This window comes from Macaca thibetana, chromosome 8, assembly GCF_024542745.1.
Source record: "Macaca thibetana thibetana isolate TM-01 chromosome 8, ASM2454274v1, whole genome shotgun sequence".
NCBI classification, from domain to species: domain Eukaryota; kingdom Metazoa; phylum Chordata; class Mammalia; order Primates; family Cercopithecidae; genus Macaca; species Macaca thibetana.
Window position 1 is genome coordinate 32,888,141 of NC_065585.1, and position 20,622 is coordinate 32,908,762.

The 20,622-nt window shown below is 34.4% G+C and overlaps 1 protein-coding gene across 5 annotated transcripts in view; it reads left to right on the forward strand.

Moving 5' to 3' along the window:
• Positions 1–20,622, forward strand: part of CSMD3 (CUB and Sushi multiple domains 3) — a 1,234,985-nt gene that overhangs the window by 1,182,435 nt on the left and 31,928 nt on the right. For all 5 annotated transcript variants that reach the window (XM_050802135.1, XM_050802136.1, XM_050802137.1 and 2 more), the window contains 5 exons: positions 376–552; positions 10,634–10,813; positions 12,403–12,576; positions 18,993–19,166; positions 20,094–20,167. In XM_050802135.1, coding sequence (XP_050658092.1) covers positions 376–552; positions 10,634–10,813; positions 12,403–12,576; positions 18,993–19,166; positions 20,094–20,167 — 779 coding nt within the window. The remainder of the gene's footprint in view (positions 1–375; positions 553–10,633; positions 10,814–12,402; positions 12,577–18,992; positions 19,167–20,093; positions 20,168–20,622) is intronic.

Sequence of the window (20,622 nt, forward strand, 5' to 3'; positions counted from 1 at the left end):
TCATTGTTACATGTCTTCCAGTTTTACATGAGTTGCTCCTTAGGCAGAGATTCTTATAATCCTTCTCTAAAAGATTTTGTGATACCTGAAGTCAATACAGTACTCCTTGAATAATTATTTTACTCCGTAGAGTTTTTACTGAAACTGCTAAAAAAATCTTAAGAAAATGTTATAATTTGCATCCCAGTAATTAAGCTAATAAAATTAACACACATTCATCTTGAATTTCAACTACCTAGATACTTTACTGCTTATTTTAGAGGTTTTTATTGTTTCTTTGAATAATTTGAGATAATAGTTTAGTTATTAACTTTTTTGGGAAGAATTTCTAATTGCATTATTTTTATATATACTCTTAAACACTTTGTTTTATAGCTGTGCAGTGTGGTAATCCAGGAACCACAGCCAATGGGAAAGTCTTCCGAATTGATGGCACAGCATTTCCCAGTTCAGTCATTTATTCCTGCATGGAGGGATACATCCTTTCTGGACCTTCAGTTAGACAGTGCACAGCCAATGGAACATGGTCTGGAACTTTGCCTAACTGTACAAGTAAGTATATTCTCAATATTTAAAAATCATTAGTTATCTGAAAGTATTTATGAGTATATAAGTATTTTTGTATGTTTTGTAATTAATAAAACCATGTAAGGTTTTAAACATTTGGACTGCCTTTCAGATTAAAGGATTATAGTAGTTATTGTGGCTAGAGTGTACACTAATGACTTTAGGATAAGTTGGCTTATCAAGGTACTACATTAACTGGCAGTGGAAAGAGAGGTCAGAGGAAGTCAGCACTAATAAATGTAATTTAACAGAATTTTGAGAACAATGATGATTTACAGCTGTAATTAAAATTAAAAATAGAATGGATGCAATTTTATTTTGTCGATATAACACATATTAATAGCAAAATTGGTTTTCAAAAGGCATACTGATTCTTTATGGGTTCTTGCACTGATTTGTTCAATAGCTGATTTGTTCTCTTGATATGTTAAAAATAGATGGCACTTTGGCCGGGCGCGGTGGCTCACGCCTGTAATCCCAGCACTTTGGGAGGCCGAGGCGGGCGGATCACAAGGTCAGGAGATCGAGACCACGGTGAAACCCCGTCTCTACTAAAAATACAAAAAATTAGCCGGGCGCGGTGGCGGGCGCCTGTAGTCCCAGCTACTCAGGAGGCTGAGGCAGGAGAATGGGATGAACCCGGGAGGCGGAGCTTGCAGTGAGCCGAGATTGCGCCACTGCACTCCAGCCTGGGCGACAGAGCGAGACTCTGTCTCAAAAAAAAAAAAAAAAAAAAAAAAAAAAAAAAAAAAAAAAAAAAAAAAAAAAAATAGATGGCACTTTGGAGATTATCCATTATAATAAAATTATTCACTTGAAGAAATTTTTGAAAAATGTGTTTAAAAGTCTTAAAATTATACACATTAATGCTTATTTGTAGAATAAGTAGTATTTAACCAACAATAATACACAACCATTGGAAATTATGGTTGTTTATTTTTATTAAGAAGAACTAGCACTTTTGGAGGCTGAGACGAGTGGATCGCTTGAGCCCAGGAGTTTGAGATCAGCCTGGGAAACATGGCAAAAACCCTGTCTCTACAAAAAAATACAAAAATTAGTCAGGTGTGGTGGTGCATGCCTGGAGTCCCTGATACTCAGGAGGCTGAGATGAGAGGATCACCTGAGCCCAGAAAGTCAAGGATGCAGTGAACTCTGAAAGTGCCACTGCACTCCAGCCTGGGTGACAGAGTGAGATCCTGTCTCAAAAGAAAAATTGTTTAGACTGTGTGTTCACAGATTCTAAGTATCATGAGAGGAGGTTACTGAAGCCTCTGCAGCAAAGGAAACTTGGGGATACTAGTGGGAGGGCCTTTTGTATTGCAATTTGGACAGAGTATATATGCTTTTGCTGACCAAATAATTACCAGAAAATTAACTGAGAAGGCAGGGCCTTGTATGGTGTGTGGTGAGATGATCTTCCTTTTTTTCTGGGCTTCTTTTGGTTTGCATTTTCTGGATGAAGGGGTCAAATGAATCTGTTGCCCTCAAAGTAATCGCATATATGCATTCCTGGAGAAAATCAGGTGTAGTTAATATCTTGCATGCAAAGTTTGTGTGCAATGTCACACAAGGGCTGTTGAGATACCCATGTATATTGTATCTCTTCAAAAGTGAAAACAAACTATGCTTGGGAAGCTGTTGAAATAAGCACTGAATAGAACGTATTCACTAAACCTATAATAGCAAAATATTTTCCAGTTATTGATAGGAACCAGCAACTTCAGTAATATTGATATGCAAGTCTTAATCAGGGGCATCAGGGTATTTAGGCTGTGGTAATCCACTTTCCCATGCCATTTATTTTTATCAGATTTAAACAGTGAACAAATTGGACTATTTAAAGTGATGGCAGTAGGAACAATAGTTGTTTCCTTCAGTAGGTGTTATTTGATGGTTCTTAATTACTGTAGACCTTGTTTTAATCTAAGTTGGGCTGTATTAACTATTATAATCAGAAGGACAGGTCTAAGCGGCTCCATTTTGCCAAGCTAATTGTAAATGCCAGATAATTAATATTAATTTATTACTAATTGGTTCAAAATGTCCATATCAGATGCTTTAGGCCAATGGGCACTCTGACCATGAGGAATTTAAGCAAAGCAATAGTTTCAATGTTTAAGGTGAGACGTACATGTTTGCCTTCTGTTTTATGTTTGGTAACTCCTCTAAAGTACAGAAGACACGTTGTACATTCAGTGTTTTCCCCTCATATAGCTGTAATTTGAGGCCTGGTATCTATTAAGGCCACAAAGATTTTTTAAGTACTACATATCAGACAGAATATGTTAATTTAAAACCCGTATTGTAGAGATGTGAAATCCAATTCATGTTCTTTTATCTTTCTGTTGAATAACTATTTTAGAAAATTTTGTATTTTCAATGAGTCCAGTTGTGGATCTTTATGTCAATTTTTGTTTCTTCTCCCTGTATCCTCGTGTTTATTGTTGTTGTTGTTGTTGGGGGGGTGGAGTTATAAGATACACTTCAGGAAGAAGGACCATCTTCTCTACTCTGTCCATATTTACAAGTATCTTCCTCCAGAGAGTTCCAAATCACTATTTTAAATGTTGGGGGTCTCCCACAGGGCAGTTGTTACTTTATTGGGTGTAGGGACTCCAGGCTTAAGTCAGGTTTGAATTAAGCCCACAGCTGTGCTATGGGATGACATGGGTGTTCTTCATCTATAACTCTGAGAACCAGAATCTTTTTGATGACAGACACATAGACAGTAGCAACAACAACAAAGGTATTACAAGGTTCCTACTGAGCCATCTGTCTTTATATGTGAAGCAAAGAGAGAGGTTTTAGTAGAAATTAAAACAGCCTAAACTTCTATAATTAAAGAATCTAGCATAGTGATAGTGTTTATATGTGGTGATCAAATTAAATTAGAACCAGTGCCTCAGATTCCTTCTCATTAATTTGCAATGAAAGTAAATTTAAATATATGATTGGTAGAATCATATTATTTTGGGGATTGTCCTAGACTCACATTGCCTAGATCAAGAAACTCAGGCATTAAAGCATTTAAAGCATTTCGTAACTACTGGCAGAGCTCAACACTAAACAATAATTTCATCCATATTTCACATATATAGATGAAATTTTCCATTCATGTTAATTATTCTCTATACCCACTAGAAGGCTAATTTCAAGTGTAAATATGTTTTTAATAAATTTTGATTTGTTATAATTGCCTTTGTAGACACAATTTTTATGGTTGCTATATGCCAGGACTTTATAAATTTTATGGTTACTATATGCCAGTTACTATATGAATTTGAAATAAATTATATGAGGTATCCCAGTTACTATATGAATTTGAATTAAATTAATGAGGTATGCAAAAACTTTAAAGTAGCTGAACTTTTCAAACCAACATCTTAATAGCAATTTTTAGAAAACCTGAATGTCTTAGTCTATTTGTGCTGCTATAATAAAATTCCTGAGAGGGGTTAAATATTAAAGAACAAACATTTATTTCTTAAAATTCTGGAGGCTGAGAAGTCCAAGATCAAGGTGCCAGCAGATCCTGTGTCTGGTGAGGGCTACTTGTTGCTTCTAAGATGGCACCTTGTTGCCATGTCCTCACATGATAAAAGGGGTGCATGTTATGCCCTGACTGGCAGAAGGTAAAAGAGCACAAAGGGGCCTAGCTATTAATAACGCCCTCCCACACTTTCAGAAGGCACTAACCTTATTCGTGAGGAGAGGGCCCTCATGACTTAATAACTTCCTAAAGTCCCTACCTTTTAATACTATTGAATTGGGGGTTAAATTAGCACATGAATTTTGAGGACACATTAAAACCATAGCACTAAAGAAGCAAAGCCTTTATTCCTTTTATGCTAATTGTTTTATTTCTTCTCATAAATAATAATATCTGTTATGAGTGCTTACCATTTGTTCATATTTGTGCTGATTTACATAATTATCTGCATTATTACAACAAATCTATGAGATATATACTATTACCTTTTTATTTCACATTCAAATAAATGGTTCCTTAGAGAGGAAACAACTTTCTTTTCCATGGGAACACAGCTAGTAACTGTAGAATCTAAGATTTAAACCCAAGTCTGTTTCACTCAAGAATCCATGTTCTTGAGTATACTTTTATCTCTTCTTCTGTATTTTTCTCCATTTAGTTTTCTTACTTTATTCTCTGTCTTTACTACAATGGTCAAATGTATATGACATACTGTAATAAATAGAACATTGGTAATAAGGCATATGAAAATGTCTCATTAATTTATGACCAATTTCTCTAAAAAATTTCTAATTTCTGTTTTCTCTGCATTCACCAATTTGGATTTTGCAAAATTACATCATTTCTTAATGAAACGATCATTTATAAAATTTGTTTTTGTTAAACAATACTTCCAGTTTAACATTACAGTTTCTTCTTTATTATCAATGATATTTTTGTCAGATATACAAAGCAAATGTAATGTAAGTCAATAAACAAGTCTGCAGATCTCACAAGAGATGAGATATTTTAATGTGATGAGTCAAAGCAAGTGAGCAAGAGTGCTTGTTGAATCTCATACATAATCACTGACAAAGAGGATCTACTAGCTTTATGACAATATCGGTTCAAAGAGAGAAAATCAGCAAGACTGATTATATGATAAATGTTTCAATGTAGGGTGATTTGAGCATGAAAGAATAAATAGAGGCCCTTGAGAAAATTAATAATGCCTTTAAAATATAGTTAAACTATGTGGTGAAAACAAAATATAAAGACTTCAATTTTATTTGGATTTCTTTTTACTTTTTGATCATAAGATTTTGGTCACTTTAAGAGGTTTTTGATTGTTTTTACCTTGGCTAGTTATCCTTGGGCAATTAGTTCCTCCTGAGTAATGAAAAATCAGAGGAATAATCCAATTTTTAGCTTTTCAAAAATCTTTAACTTATATTAGAGCAATTGCTTTTCTAAAATACCTTTAAAAATAAAGTAGAAAGATAATTGTTAGTATATAATGGAATTGGATTTTTTATAGATTCAGTTAATAAAAAATAATTTAAACAAAACTTACTATCATTGGTCACTTTGCCAGGAACTGAGAAGACAGAGTTCAGTTGGTAAGGTATCTGTTCCGTAAATATTTCACAGACCAGTGAGGTAACGTTGGCATTCCAAGCATTTTTGACCTTTGAGAATTTCCCACTGGAGTTATTTGTAACTGTACCTTTTCATTTGCTTGACTGTCCAGCAGTAACACACACACACACACACACACACACACACACACCCCTCTGTTTTTTAGAAATTCGAGTTCACTTAAATGTGGTAATGTGTCAGCTGTGATTTTCCTTGTTCATTTCAATGATTTTATAAACATTTTTGGAATATATATGATTTAATAATAATGATAAAGTCTCCAATCCCCTATGCTTGGCCATAGTAGAGATGTTGTTGTTAAAAGCATAAACTTTTACTCATCTAAATTCTACCTGCTGTTATTCAACTGGCTTCAGACTATACGTGAGTTGGGAAATTGCAAGTCTAATTAATCTATCTCTAAAAGTATGCCTCACAAGCAAAATCTTTTCCCTTTTCTCAACACTCGTTGTTTGTAATTCCAGACATGCCCTCATTAAGCCCACTACCAGTGGTGGAAGGAGAAGTTTCCTCAGAATAACTAGTTGCCTCCTGGGTGGGTAAAATATTGTATCTTGAAATCAAGATCATGCATTCAAATGTTATGCACACTTTGACAGAGGAATTATAAATGTGAAGAAACATGCACAGAACTAAACCAAACTAGAAGGAAAACATATATGCCATAATACCAGATAGCTCAAATCAATACCTTAATTAAAAATGTAGTGAAGTTATTTTCTATGATGTTCAGACACAGAAGATATAGTAAGTACATGTAATTACTCTTTCAAAAATACATTTTTTTTTGTCAGTACAAAATGCTTTGGGATATTAATTATAAGAGGATCCTTAACTTTCAATGTCTAACAGGCAGTACCACCTCTGTTACCTAAAGCCCATCATATACAGAGTGCATATGGTGTTTTGGGAAAGAGACACAAACAGTGCTGGGGCAGGGCTTGCCAAGTAGAGTAAGAATTAGCTTTCTGGTCTAAAAAGACATGCTCTTATTCATTTTCTTGGATGATATTTTTAGAAACTGACTGGACTTCTGCTTCCAAAATTACCGATGCCCAGCACCCTGCATCTGGGAAGTCTTGTTCCTTTGGGCTAAAGACACCATATTTAATCAGGTCCAGGTGATAAATGAATCTAAGTCTTCTTTTTTCAAATAACCACTATAGAAATGCCCCTGAGTGAATTTTTGTCACAAATCTGAAAATTCTCAAAGATGTTTTTCCAATAGAGGACAGGTCAGGAAGATGGGGTTAGTCTTACACAAGAGAGGGCTGGGGATATTCCAGCATAAAACTGAGTGAAGTGAAGATAAAAAATAATCCAAATCTCTTCAAGGAGTGTGAGCTATTCCTCAGTACAGCGGTTCTCAACTGGAGAGGATTTTGCTTCCCAGGGAACATTCGGAAATGTTTGAAGATACTTTTTGATGGTCACAGTGCAGGGGGAGGGGGTGCTTTTGTATCTAGCAGGTAGATGCCAGAGATATATCGCAGAACATTCTACAATGCACAGAGCAGCCCCTCACAACCAAGAATTATTTGACTGAAATTGTCAATAGGTTCAAGCTTAAGGTAGAGAAACCCCACCTTTTGAGATCCAAAGAAGAAACCAACTTTTGAATATGGAGATTATGTAAAATCAAAAGCATTATGAGAGGAATGGTTTAGCCATCTTTCTGGAACTTCATTTTGCTACAGTAGAACACTGTTCTGGTCTTGAAGCTAGAAATCTGGCAGAGCACATACATGTGTAATGATGCTCAAGCAAGCATGTTCATTGCTCCATTGTCTGTAATAGAAAAACAATGGAATAACTCAAACTCCAGTCCATAGGGATTTGGTTGCATAAATTATATTGCATGGGATTAATATGCCATTAAAACAGTATGCTTGTCTATGTATATTAATAGTTACATGCAAAAGTATCCATTAGATATTGAATGAAAAACTGAATTCTGTGAAAAAAGTAATGTGATTTCATTTGATTTTAAAATGCACATTTATAATGCTTGTATAGGAAGTTAAAAGAGAAAGTACTTTTAAAGCGGCATAGATTAACTAGAATTACCACAATTATGTTTTATTTGTAGCATAGAGGTTATTTACTTGGATTTATCATAAATGATGCCAGATGGGCATCAATTACATATAGGCCAAAGAGAAACCTCCCACAAAACAAATTCAGACCTTTCAAATAATTTATGTGTTTTTGAGAATTTGAGCTGACAACTTAACGATTCCTTTACATACTCATTCATTTATTTATCCTTCAAACAGATATTTAATCTCTTATGATGAATCACACACTAGATGAGACTCTTAAGAAAACAGCATACAAGAGTCAAAATATCTGCCTTTATGGAGTTTATTGGCGTGTTTGTGTGAGAGAGATGTGTGTTTAGGAAGGTCGATGATCTTCTTATCATGCAATGGTATCTCTGAATTTGTTGTCATGCGACGATATCTCTGAATTTTAGAGTGAAGGCCTAAAGAGTTACTATTCTAAGGTTTTTTCCTGAAAAAACCAAAAGCCTTTTTTTGGTTGTTGCTGAAAACAAGCTGGTAGTGAATGAATTGACTTGCAGAGCAGGTGCTGTTTACAAAGACTGTTGCTCTTGGAAACTGCCCCTTTGACTAGCCTTTGCTTCAATAGAAAGTCACCAAACAAACCCTTCTAAAGCTTTTGTTGTCAGGCATTTCATTAATGGTGCTGCCATGATGTGCAGAACTCTTTCTTCGTGCATCTGTAAAATAAACGGTCTGTCCTCTCTTTTGGTGGCTGCATCTCAGCTCATGCGCCCTATGACCAGGCTGGCTGTTTCTCCTTGCCAAGATTCTAATGCAATCTGGAAAGCACTGCCCAGAAAACAACAACACTTTATAGGTGCTCTCTTTAATTTCCTCTTCCTAATTAAAAATCTTGGTTATAAATATAAAATAATATAATATATTGAAGGCTTATACTTATTTTTACATTGTTGTAAATTTATAAACTGTAAAAAGAGATAATATATTGTTAGTAAATGAGTAGGATTATTTGATTTTCTGTCCATCTCAGTTGTATCATTAAAAAAAAAATCTTTTTACTCCCCAATAATTATAGCAAAGAAAGCAGTCCTGAATATAAAACTCTATTATGATTGAGTTTGATTATATTGTTTCTCTATTTGATGAAAGAAACACTCAAAGAGTTTAATTTCATCAGACTATCTTAAGGGCTCCAAAAGTTATGAAGTTGAATGCTCTGAACGATGTTCTTTAATTTAAATGCCATTTTCATAATCTTAAAACTTCTCAGAATCAACAGAATAGAATATAAAAGGAATCTTGACATTAATAACTCTTAATGGTAACATAATAAATACTATGTAACTAAGGCGTTATTAAGGTTTTCCATGCCTTAATTCATTCTTAGTCTTTAATCCTGGATCTCCAAAATATTGGGAAAAGTGAATTTTAAAAAGAGAGAAAAAGGAGTAGACAGAGAGAGAGAGAGCGAGAGTGAGAGAGAGAGAGAGAGAGAGAGAGAGAGAAATAACCCAGATTTACCTGGAGAAATTACCCTTTTATGAACCAAAAGATTTAGCAGACTAAAAGGCATGTAAGTATACTACAGTTTTTTATCTCCAGAAAATAAAGTGTAACTTGTACTTCGTGTTTTCTTAGCTGCCAGAAAGTTTTTAGCCAATTTGCTGCCCAAATTATGCTTAAATCCTGTGCCTCAAAACAGTTAGCACTTGTGTGACATATATAATCTTTGTTATGTTTGAATCTTATGTTTGTATTTAAACAAAACACATTTTTAATAAAATGGTTATTTGTGTTTCTAAACTGTCTCAAGTCTTTCTGAAACATTTTGGGTGGCATTATAAAGAAATGATAATATTATATATGTACTCACACTCACGGGCATGAGACCAGCGCGATTCATGGAACCTCATGCTCAGAAGAGTCTTCTGCTTATAGTTTAATGCTCTGTGATAACCATCTCAAAATTCTTAATAATTTTATCTTCAAATCAACGTTTTGTAATTGAAGTCCACTGGAACAGTGGAGCATATGCTGAGGGCTTGGAGCTTCTGTTCATGTGCAGTCTGCCTTGTTGCCTTCTTTCTTGTGTCCTTGGGATGGGTCTAGACCTTTTACTTCCAACAACCTGGTGCCCCTGGCCCTGCATGGCCTCCCCATTTCCATCCCTGCTCTGGAAAATGTGACACCCCCACCCAGCTCATCCATTGTATCACCAGTAAAGAGAAGTTCACATTGCACTGTTGTCCTACCTCCTTTTAGGGATTGAATGCAAACGTGGGATGGTCAGAGTTGGATATATTAATGGAGTCTTGGGGCAGAACAGAGCAGTGACAGTCCCTATTTGGGCCTGGAAGCACCATCACATATTGGTCAAGGACTTGGATGGCATGGTCCCTCATACATCTGCATTTCTTATAACAAGCACATTCCAGAGTGAAGGTTGCAATTTCCTGGGGGTTGTCTTTCTGAGTGACACTGCAGAAAATATGCTCTCCATCCAGCATGCCTGATAAATTAGATATTTCAGTAGCCATATATAGGAATATGGATTTCATGTATTATGTTAGAAATCTGATTCTGCAGATTATTTTCTGTGTGGTCTTATAGTGAAGGTTAAAAGAGGTTACTGCATCAAATTCACTACAACATAATGACATATTAACCTAGCCTTTTCAGGGGCTAAATGACAGTTTCTGAACCATAGGTGTAGAATCTGTAATAAGCATACCTGATCATAATCAGGAGTTGCCAGTATGTGGTTTAAATATGCTGATGTTTTACGATTTAAAATGAGCATGATAACTAATTTTCCTGCTTATATATTAAGTATGCCATATGCTTACTACTCCTTTCCATTAAATACATGCCACATTAACCATCTGCTCTTCTAATCCAATACTGACAGTAATCAGTTGTGGAGACCCAGGTATACCAGCCAATGGACTGAGATATGGAGATGATTATGTGGTTGGACAAAATGTTTCTTACATGTGCCAGCCAGGCTACACGATGGAATTGAATGGCTCCAGAATCAGGACTTGTACAATTAATGGCACATGGAGTGGCGTAATGCCAACTTGCAGAGGTATGATAATGATTTCTTCAACATTTAAAAATGGTAACCAGTACATATTTTCCTATTTTTATATACAAATTTAAAGTATACTTAATTTTTTTTAGTTCAAGGTTGCATTTATTTTTCTAGTACTAAAAATGACTGTTTTTTAAAAACGTTATTTTAATATATAGAATTTAAAATATTTTGACTAAAACATTATATCTTATTGTGAGTAATGACAATAAGCTTTAATGACCAAAAGAAGTAAAATATTATGTCCATATTCACCACTGTTATTTATATTAATTGATGAATATTTTCAAAAGAATATAACCTTGATGAATTGTAACTGTAATTTGCTGATCCACTTGGGTCAAGTTATTCAAGGATGGGGAAAAATACTTTCCATAATTCGAGAACAGCCAGCCTGAATTATAGAACTGTACTTTTTCTTAAATAATGGGAAAACTTGTTTTTTCATATAATACAATCTAGAATTAATCTGTTAGTCAATACAAGCATAAATTTGCTACGTTATGCTGCTTGTTTTCCCACTGGAAATATTTTTATAAATATTTTGGCCAATTTTTATGATTACTTATAGAATACTGTACATGCAATGTCAGACAACTTATTGTTTTATGATAATTGGATTTTTAATAATTAAGATTTTTCATTTAGATTTCTATTTAAATGTTTGTGAATTAATAGTTTAATATCTTACTGACCTATAATCTAACAAAATTAATAATTTCAATGTGTTTGTCTTTCCTCATTGATTATTAAGTTTCTGTATCAGATTACCATAAATACACAGTATATGAAAATATATGAACAGACATTTTATATTTTAGATGTTATTCTATACACTTATTAATTCATACTGATATGAATTAGATATTACTCAACTGTAAAAAGTTATTCATATATGTTTTTAGTCCTCATAATACAGTCATTCCTAATATTTAGATTTTGAAGTTGATACCCTTCCTTATCCTTGCATCTCTATCTTATCCAACCTGTCTTTGCTTAAAGATAACTTAAAACGATTTAAACAAAATACATTTTTAAAAAAATTAAAAATGCGTTTATAATCCCTATAATAATAAGTTGTAACATATGAATCTAAGTGATTAAGGGAAGTAACTTGGAATATTATAATAAGATATACGACCTGCATTTTCAAAAATGTCACAGAACTACTTCAAATTCCATGGTTAAGATGATGATACTATATATAGCCAAATAACCCAAGTCTTGTCTGTCTAAAGGTCATTGGAAAATAATTTTATATAAAACCAATAATTTATCACTTACAGTATACTAGATTGAAGGTCAGTCTCTGTTTGCCTTCTCTGAGATGTCAAACAGCTTGCTATTTTGTAAGAATCTCCGACAACCGATAGCCATTATGTTGCCCAGAAAAAGTTACATCCTACAGGGATTAATTCCAGGGATGTCTCAGGAATACTACTGGGAGAATAAAACATGTCACAACGTATTGTCCTCACAAAGGTTAAATTAGCACATATGCTTCTTCTAATGATATTTATTTATATCTTTAACACTCAGGATATTTCAACAGCTGTGTCTAATTACTTTTAATGTAATTGCAGCTGTTACGTGCCCAACTCCTCCCCAGATCTCTAATGGAAGGCTGGAAGGAACAAATTTCGACTGGGGCTTTAGTATTAGCTACATCTGTTCTCCAGGCTATGAGCTCTCCTTCCCTGCTGTTTTGACCTGTGTAGGGAACGGTACCTGGAGTGGTGAAGTACCGCAGTGCTTACGTAAGTACGATTTCAAGTGACAACTGTTACTTAAATTTTTCAAATTTTTCTAGCGCAAATATGAGATTGTTAAGCTTCCTTCAATGCCTAATCAGGGTTCAAAGAAAAATCACTATTTACTACCAATGTAGCTACTTTTCATGTAATTAAACCATTGTTTCTCCTTCTCTGATTCAAAATTTTACACTAAAAGGTTTTGTTTATAGACTTCTCTTATTTTTCAAAATTATTTCTCAAATTAGAGACAGCCTAAAATTTATTCTACTGCTTGAAAATTATTTTTATTTACGTCCTTTTTGTCTTAGCCGAATACCCTGAAATTTGTTCCCAAATCTTTTTTGGCAATAAATCCATGTCACTTCTACATATTTGTTCAAATAAAGTTCTTATGATGGCATTTGTCTGATAATGATTGGGATTATACATCTAAAATTACCAGGGTAAACATAGAGATAAAAGGGGTTTTGTTTGTTTGTTTGCCTTTTTCTTTTTTTTTTTTTTTTAACAGAGGTTGCTGTATACTATATACCTAGCAAGTGTTACTTCAAGATTAATTTGGAAGAATACAAAACAAAACAAACTCCTCTTGCAGTTTTACATAAATGATTGTAGAACATTATCTGGACAGTATAGTCATTCAGAGAGTTGTCTAGTATTATCCTGTTCCTGGTCCTTTTTTCCTTCCCAGCACAGGATAGAGGAAGATTCTACCTGTCTCATGGCTTTGACATTATGCAGAGCTAACCGTCTAAGTTGCTTAGGACCCTCCAGGGTTTTCTCACCTCATTCAAATTGGAAACTAAATCCCCTATATGCTCATAGGACTTTTTTCTTGTATTCCTTTGATTTCATCATATCTTACTACTCACCCCCTCATCCACTCTGATCCAGAAACCCAGGCCTTCTTACTTTTCTTTGAGCCCTCAGCTATGCTTTTACAAGAGGGCTTTTATGTTCACTATTCACTTTACCTGAAAATTTCCTTTTATTCCTTCAGCTTTTTACTAAAAATTTCTCTTTTCAGTATTGCCTTCTCTGGTGCCCTTATGTGAATTTCATCACTGACATATAACACTTACCTTCCAGGCTTTATTTATCCTCCTTAACACTCCCCTTTCACTTCTTATTTTTTCTTAAGACATACTATACATTTTATTTACCTTGTTTATTTGAACTATGTCCTCTACTCAAATTTATACTCCCTGAAAGCAGAGAATTTTTTTGTTGTTGTTGTTTTATTCGCTGCTGTGGCCCTGGAATATAGCATAGTCCTTGGCAGATATAAAAACTATATTGCTATAGTAATTAAAACAGTATGGTATTGATGTGGGTATAGAAAGTAAAACAATGTTATAGAGTAGAGAACACAGAACCATTTATACATATGTGATATATTATAGAACAAGTCAGTAGGGAAAGAATAGACATTTTAATTAATTCTGTAAGGCAATTAGTTCACACACATACACACACCCACAACAAATAAATCAGTGCCAGATTTATCAGAGATTTAAATACAAAAGTTTTAAACATTTAGAATCTGTCTAAATGACCTCAGGTTTAGAAGGAATTTCTTAAGCAAGATGCAAATGGTATAACCCACAAATGAAAAAGTGAAAAAAATCAGGTATGTTAAAATATGAAAATTTCTCATTATCAGAGACCAATCACAGACTTGTACAATGTAATCAATATGTGTGAAAACAATGACAATATTTAGAATGTATATCAAGGCAATACAACAAAAATGGTCAAAATACCTGGACAGCTATTTCCTCTCAGGAGACTGAAAAAAAATTACACAATATCAAATATTAGTGAGGATATGGAACAATTCATAAACCTCTATAGACTCATGATGGGTGTGTAAATTGACACAGCCATTTGCAAAACTAGTTGCTATTATTTAGTAAAGTTAAAGACTTGCAGAGTCTATTGCCAAGAAATTTTGTTTTTAAATGTATGCCCTACTGGAATGTTCATACATGTGCATGAGGAGATATGTTCAAGAATATTGTTATCAGCATTCTTTTTAGCAATAAAATAAAAATAATAGTGCCTATATATATATATACACACATACATATATGCCATACACACAAATACACACATGCACACACATGAATGTAAATTACCAATAAATGTATATAAATGAGAAACCTAGAATTCAGGATGAGAGAAACTATGCTATCCTGGGCCTAAGAAAAGGGATGCTTTCTGTGTGGTGCCTACAAAGATTTTTTTCTTTTTTTTATACTTTAAGTTCTGGGTTACATGTGCAGAACGTGCAGTTTTGTTACCTAGGTATACATGTGCCATGGCGGTTTGCTGCACCCATCAACCCATCACATACATTAGGTATTTCTCCTAATGCTGTGCCTTCCCAGACCCTGAACCTCCAACAGGCCCCGGTGTGTGATGTTTACTTCCCTGGGTCTATGTGTTCTCATTCTTCAACTCCCACTTATGAATGAGAACATGCATTGTTTGGTTTTGTGTTCTTGTGTTAATTTGCTGAGAATGATGGTTTCCAACTTTATCCATGTCCCTGCAAAGGACATGAATGCATCCTTTTTTATGACTGCATAGTATTCCATGGTGTATATTTGCCACATTTTCTTTATCCAGTCTATCACTGATAGACATCTGGGTTGGTTCCAAGTCTTTGCTGTTGTAAATAGTGCCATAATAAACATACGTGTGCCTGTGTCTTTATAGTAGAATGCTTTATAATGTTTGGCTATATACCCAGTAATGGGATTGCTAAGTCAAGTCTTTTTTTTGAGATGGAGTCTCACTCTGTACCCCAGGCTGGAGTACAGTGGCACGATCTCGGCTCACTTCAAGCTCTGCCTCCCAGGTTCAGGCCATTCTCCTGACTCAGCCTGCCAAGTAGCTGGGATTACAGGCACCCACCACCATGCCAGGCTAAAATTTTTGTATTTTTAGTAGAGATAGGGTTTCACTGTGTTAGCCAGGATGGTCTCAATCTCCTGACCTTGTGATCTGCCCACCTCGTCCTCCCAAAGTGCTGGGATTACAGGTGTGAGCCACCGCACCCAGCCGTCAAATGGTATTTCTAGTTCTAGATGCTTGAGGAATCACCACACTGTCTTCCACAGTGGTTGAACGAATTTACATGCCCACCAACAGTGTAAAAGCATTCCTGTTTCTCCACATCCTCTCCAGCATCTGTCGTTTCCTGACTTTTTAATGATCGACATTCTAACTGGTGTGACATGATATCTCATTGTGGTTTTGATTTGCATTTCTCTAATGACCGGTGATAATGAGCTTTTTTCTGTATGTTTGTTGGCTGCATAAATGTCTTATTTTGAAAAGTAGCTGTTCATATCCTTTGTTTACTTTTTTAAGGGTTTTTTTTTTCTTGTTAATTTGTTTAAGTTCTTTGTAGATTCTGGATATTAACCCTTTGTCATACGAATAGATTGCAAACATTTTCTCCCATTCTCTACATTGTCTGTTCACTCTGATGACAGTTTCTTTTGTTGTTCAGAAGCTCTGTAGTTTAATTAGATTCCATTTGTCAAATTTGGCTTTTGTTTCCATTGCTTTTGGTGTTTTAGACATGAAGTCTTTGCACCATGCCTCTGTCCTGAATCATATTGCCTAGGTTTTCTTGTAGGATTTTTATGGTTTTAGGTCTTACATTTAAGTCTTTAATATATCTCAAATTAATTTTTGTATAAGGCTTAAGGAAGGGGTCCAGTTTCAGTTTCCTGCATATGGCTCACCAGTTTTCCCTACACCATTTGTTAAATAGGGAATCCTTTCCCTACTGCTTGTTTTTGTCAGTTTTGTCAAAGATAAGATGGTTGTAGATGTGTGGTGTTATTTCTGAGGCCTCTGTTCTGTGGCATTGGTCTATATATCTGTTTTGGTACCAGTACCATGCTGTTTTGGTTACTGTAGCCTTGTAGTATAGTTTGAAGTGAGGTAACGTGATGCCTCCAGCTTTGTTCTTTTTGCTTTGGATTCTCTTGACTATGCAGGCTCTTTTTAAATTTCGTATGAAGTTTAAACTAGTTTTTCCAATTCTGTGAAGAAAGTCAGTGGTAGCTTGATGGGGATAGCATTGAATCTATAAATTACACTGGGCAGTATGGCCATTTTTACAATATCGATTCTTCTTATCCCTGAGCATGAAATGTTTTTCCATTTATTTGTGTCCTCTGTGATTTCCTTAAGCAGTGGTTTTCAGTTCTCCTTGAAGAGGTCCTTCACATCCCTTGTAAGTTCTATTCTTAGGTATTTTATTCTCTTTGTAGCAACTGTGAATGGGAGGTCACTCATTATTTCACTCTCTGTTTGTCTGTCATTGGTGTATAGGAATGCTTGTGATTCTTACACATTGATTTTGTATCCTGAGACTTTGCTGAAGTTGCTTATCAGCTTAAGGAAATTTTGGGCTGAGATGGTGGGGTTTTATAAATATACAATCATGTCATCTGCAAATGGAGACAATTTGACTTCCTGTCTTCCTATTTGAATACCCTTATTTATTTCTCTAGCCTTATTGCCCTGGACAGAACTTCCAATACTGTGTTGAATAGGAGTGGCGAGAGAGGGCATCCTTGTCTTGTGCCGGTTTTCAAAGGGAATGCTTCCAGTTTTTGCCCATTCAGTATGATATTGGCTGTGGGCTTGTCATAAATAGTTGTTAATGATTACTTTTCATTTTAATTGTTTTAAAAAAGTAATTTAAAAAAGTAATTGTTTTAAAAAAGACTCCTAGTAGTCTCTTAAATGCTACTAAAAGGAGGTTTAAAAATCCAAGTTTATTCTATAGTCTTGAATTTCAGGGAAGGTTTTATTTGGACCTTAAGGCCAAGATTATGGTAGTCTATAATTAAGGTATACATGTGTTCTAGATGGCTCGGGCATGCCAAGTTTATTCTCATTGTCGTGGCCGATCTCTTGTACGTTTAGAATTCCCTTTCACTCTCAAAAGTTTCTCGATTTGGATGATGCATTTTATGGGCACCCAACCTATAATCCTCTTAAGGCAACATTTATACTTAAAAGCATTTGGTTGTTGCCGTTTGTTTTCTTCAGAGGGACACAAGCTTTCAGGTGCTTAATCTGAACATTTGAAAATCGAGTACATTTGAAAATGGTTAAATTTATAACTTATATGTTATGTATTATTTTTGCCACAATAAAAACCTTGAAAGCATTTGATAAAGGTGCATTTGCCTGGGTTGTCTGATACATTTGAAACCATTTGCTCTCATTCTCCATTACACTTCTGCATGCTCACTCTGCTCTAGCCACACAGGCCTCCTTATATTCCTCTAAAAAGCTAGCCATGCCCCAGCAGAGGACTTTGGCAGTGCTGTTTACTCTATCTAGAATGCCGTCCCTTAGGACTTCAGCATGGCTAAGTATTTTGTTTCCCTAAATCTTTTCTTAGTGAGAGACACCTTCGTCACTTTATTTAAGATCTTCCCCCACCTCCTAACACACACCACTACATGTACATACATTCTTGATCTCTTTCATCTGAATGATTTTTTTTCCCATAGTACTTACCACTTTTTCACATACTACCTTTCCTTAAAACTTGCTAATTATGTTTGTTTGTTTGCTTCCCTCACAAATGCATAAACCCTACAAAAGCAGATTTCCTACAGTATTTGTTTACTGACATATTCAAGTGCCCCAAACCACCTAGAATAATGTTTTTCTTTAGTAATTGATAAATGTATATTGAATGGAATAATCTAATCAAAATTTTTAGAAAGTCTATCAAGTTGGTCTTTTCAGTGCTTGTTGTAGAACATTGACATTCCATAGTTTGGCATAGATTTAGATTCTGATGGCCTTGTTTTCTTTTAAAAAAATGCTAAAAAATACCAACAATATTTTGAAGAGGAAGGCAATAAGATTCTGGGATATGTGCTTCGAGTGTTCAGAGTATTCAGAGTACAATAAAACAAATTACCAGAGCTTTTTATGTACTTGTAAAAGGGCACTGCAGTCTGTAGCGTGCAGTCTGGAGCATTATGGGTTGGTTCTTTTTGACAGGGATACCTATGAGTCACCTACTTTTTCAAGCGTATATTCCAACTCGGCAGCCAACAAGTCCAAATGTGTGGTTCGATTTTGGTCAATACAAAACAACAAAAGTACAAAAATTCTGTCTTTATTAAGGTAGCTTACTAAGTGGAAAACATCTGAATCAAACTGATTTTTAAATATCATACTGAGTTTTCAATTCAGTATTTGTTTATCTACACATAAGCTAAAAAATAAAATTTTTCATTGGGATAGCTTTATCATGAATAATGTATCTCTTTAGTTCAATATGCAAATTAATTGTCACCATTTTTCCAAACTATGTACTCTGCTGAATACTAAATCTTTGATATAAGCATCTTTCTTTTCATTTCCAGCAAAGTTTTGTGGTGACCCTGGTATACCTGCCCAAGGAAAAAGAGAAGGCAAAAGTTTTATATACCAGTCAGAAGTTTCATTCAGCTGCAATTCTCCTTTCATATTAGTGGGATCAAGCACCAGAATATGTCAAGCAGATGGCACTTGGAGTGGTTCGTCACCTCACTGCATAGGTAATATTAATTAAAGACTGATTATGCACAGTAACTGTGTAATTAATAGGGGTGACATTTAATGGTTTTCTTTATCCTATAAACTATAGTTGGCTAAATATAAAAACAAGTATAAAATACAGAAGCAATTAGAAGGCACTGGAAATGAACATTGGTAGAAAACACAACATTAATTTTAGCACTTTAAACTTCCAGAAGAAACACTTGAAATAATTTTGTCATATATCAGTAAAATGAAAAATAAAAATACTTTCAGGTAATGACATTATTAACTACTGACATTTTACGTAGATCTTTATAGTTAATAAAGAATCTTCGTATGAAATTAGATTTGTTCCAAAAATATCTAAAAGATATATTGATTTCAAAATGATTGTAACTACATTTCTGTAATCCTAAAATTAATGCCATATCTGGTAAACTAACTAAATAATCTGTCATTCAAATAAACCGACTCATCTATCTACCATTCTTATGCCTGAATATCCAATGGGTGTCAATAAAATCCAAACTATCAAGTCCTGTTTCTGGGAAAAAACTGTTACTTCTTCAGAGAAATATTCCCCTACCCCAAATCATAGTTTAGCAAGGTCTTTGGACAAATGTTACATGCATGTATACTGCTTTCATATCCTTTATCTTTCTTTAATCTTGCATCCACAGAGCTAGTTAAATGTCAGGTGCTTTTATATTAGAAGAGTTCAAAGTTCAAGAATTTCATAATCAATATCAAATGAAGTCTACCTGAATTTCTTGCTTCAAGATTAACAGACTTCTGTCCATGGAAAGATGTTATTACATTTACATTATTTATTATTTCCTAGATAATTTGCACCAAACCCCAGATTATTTAAAATTGTTTTCTATGAGAGAAATATATCTATTGTAAATTTTAAAGGACTAATATCTTATTAATCTTCATTTTAGAGCCCACTCGTACCTCTTGTGAAAACCCAGGTGTGCCTCGGCATGGATCGCAGAACAATACATTCGGATTTCAAGTGGGTGCTTTAGCTATGTCCATTTAGCATCATACTAGGTCAAAATGCATCTTTGGTTTATATGTATATAATCTTGTTGACATAACAAAAAGTCATGTTCTATCTGCATTTATAAACACATAAGAAAGGTAACAGACAACACAAGAGTAGAAGTAAATTAGAAAAAAAAGTTTTAAAAAAATAGCTTAACTGGAACATAAAGATAAATTAAAACAAAAAGAGAAAAATAGCAGTTAGCATAGGAAAAATCCGTAAGCATTAGAGAGTTATATATGAAACAGTAAGGGTGAGGGAGTAAATGAGTAAACTCTACAGGAAGATATGGGGACAGTGAAGAAAAGTAAAGATTGAAGAGTTTAAAGGAGAGACTTCTGAGATAAACAGAAAATATATAAAAATGTGGGTTATTCAATAAAGCATTAATTGTGTATATGACATTGGTGTCAGTGTTTAAA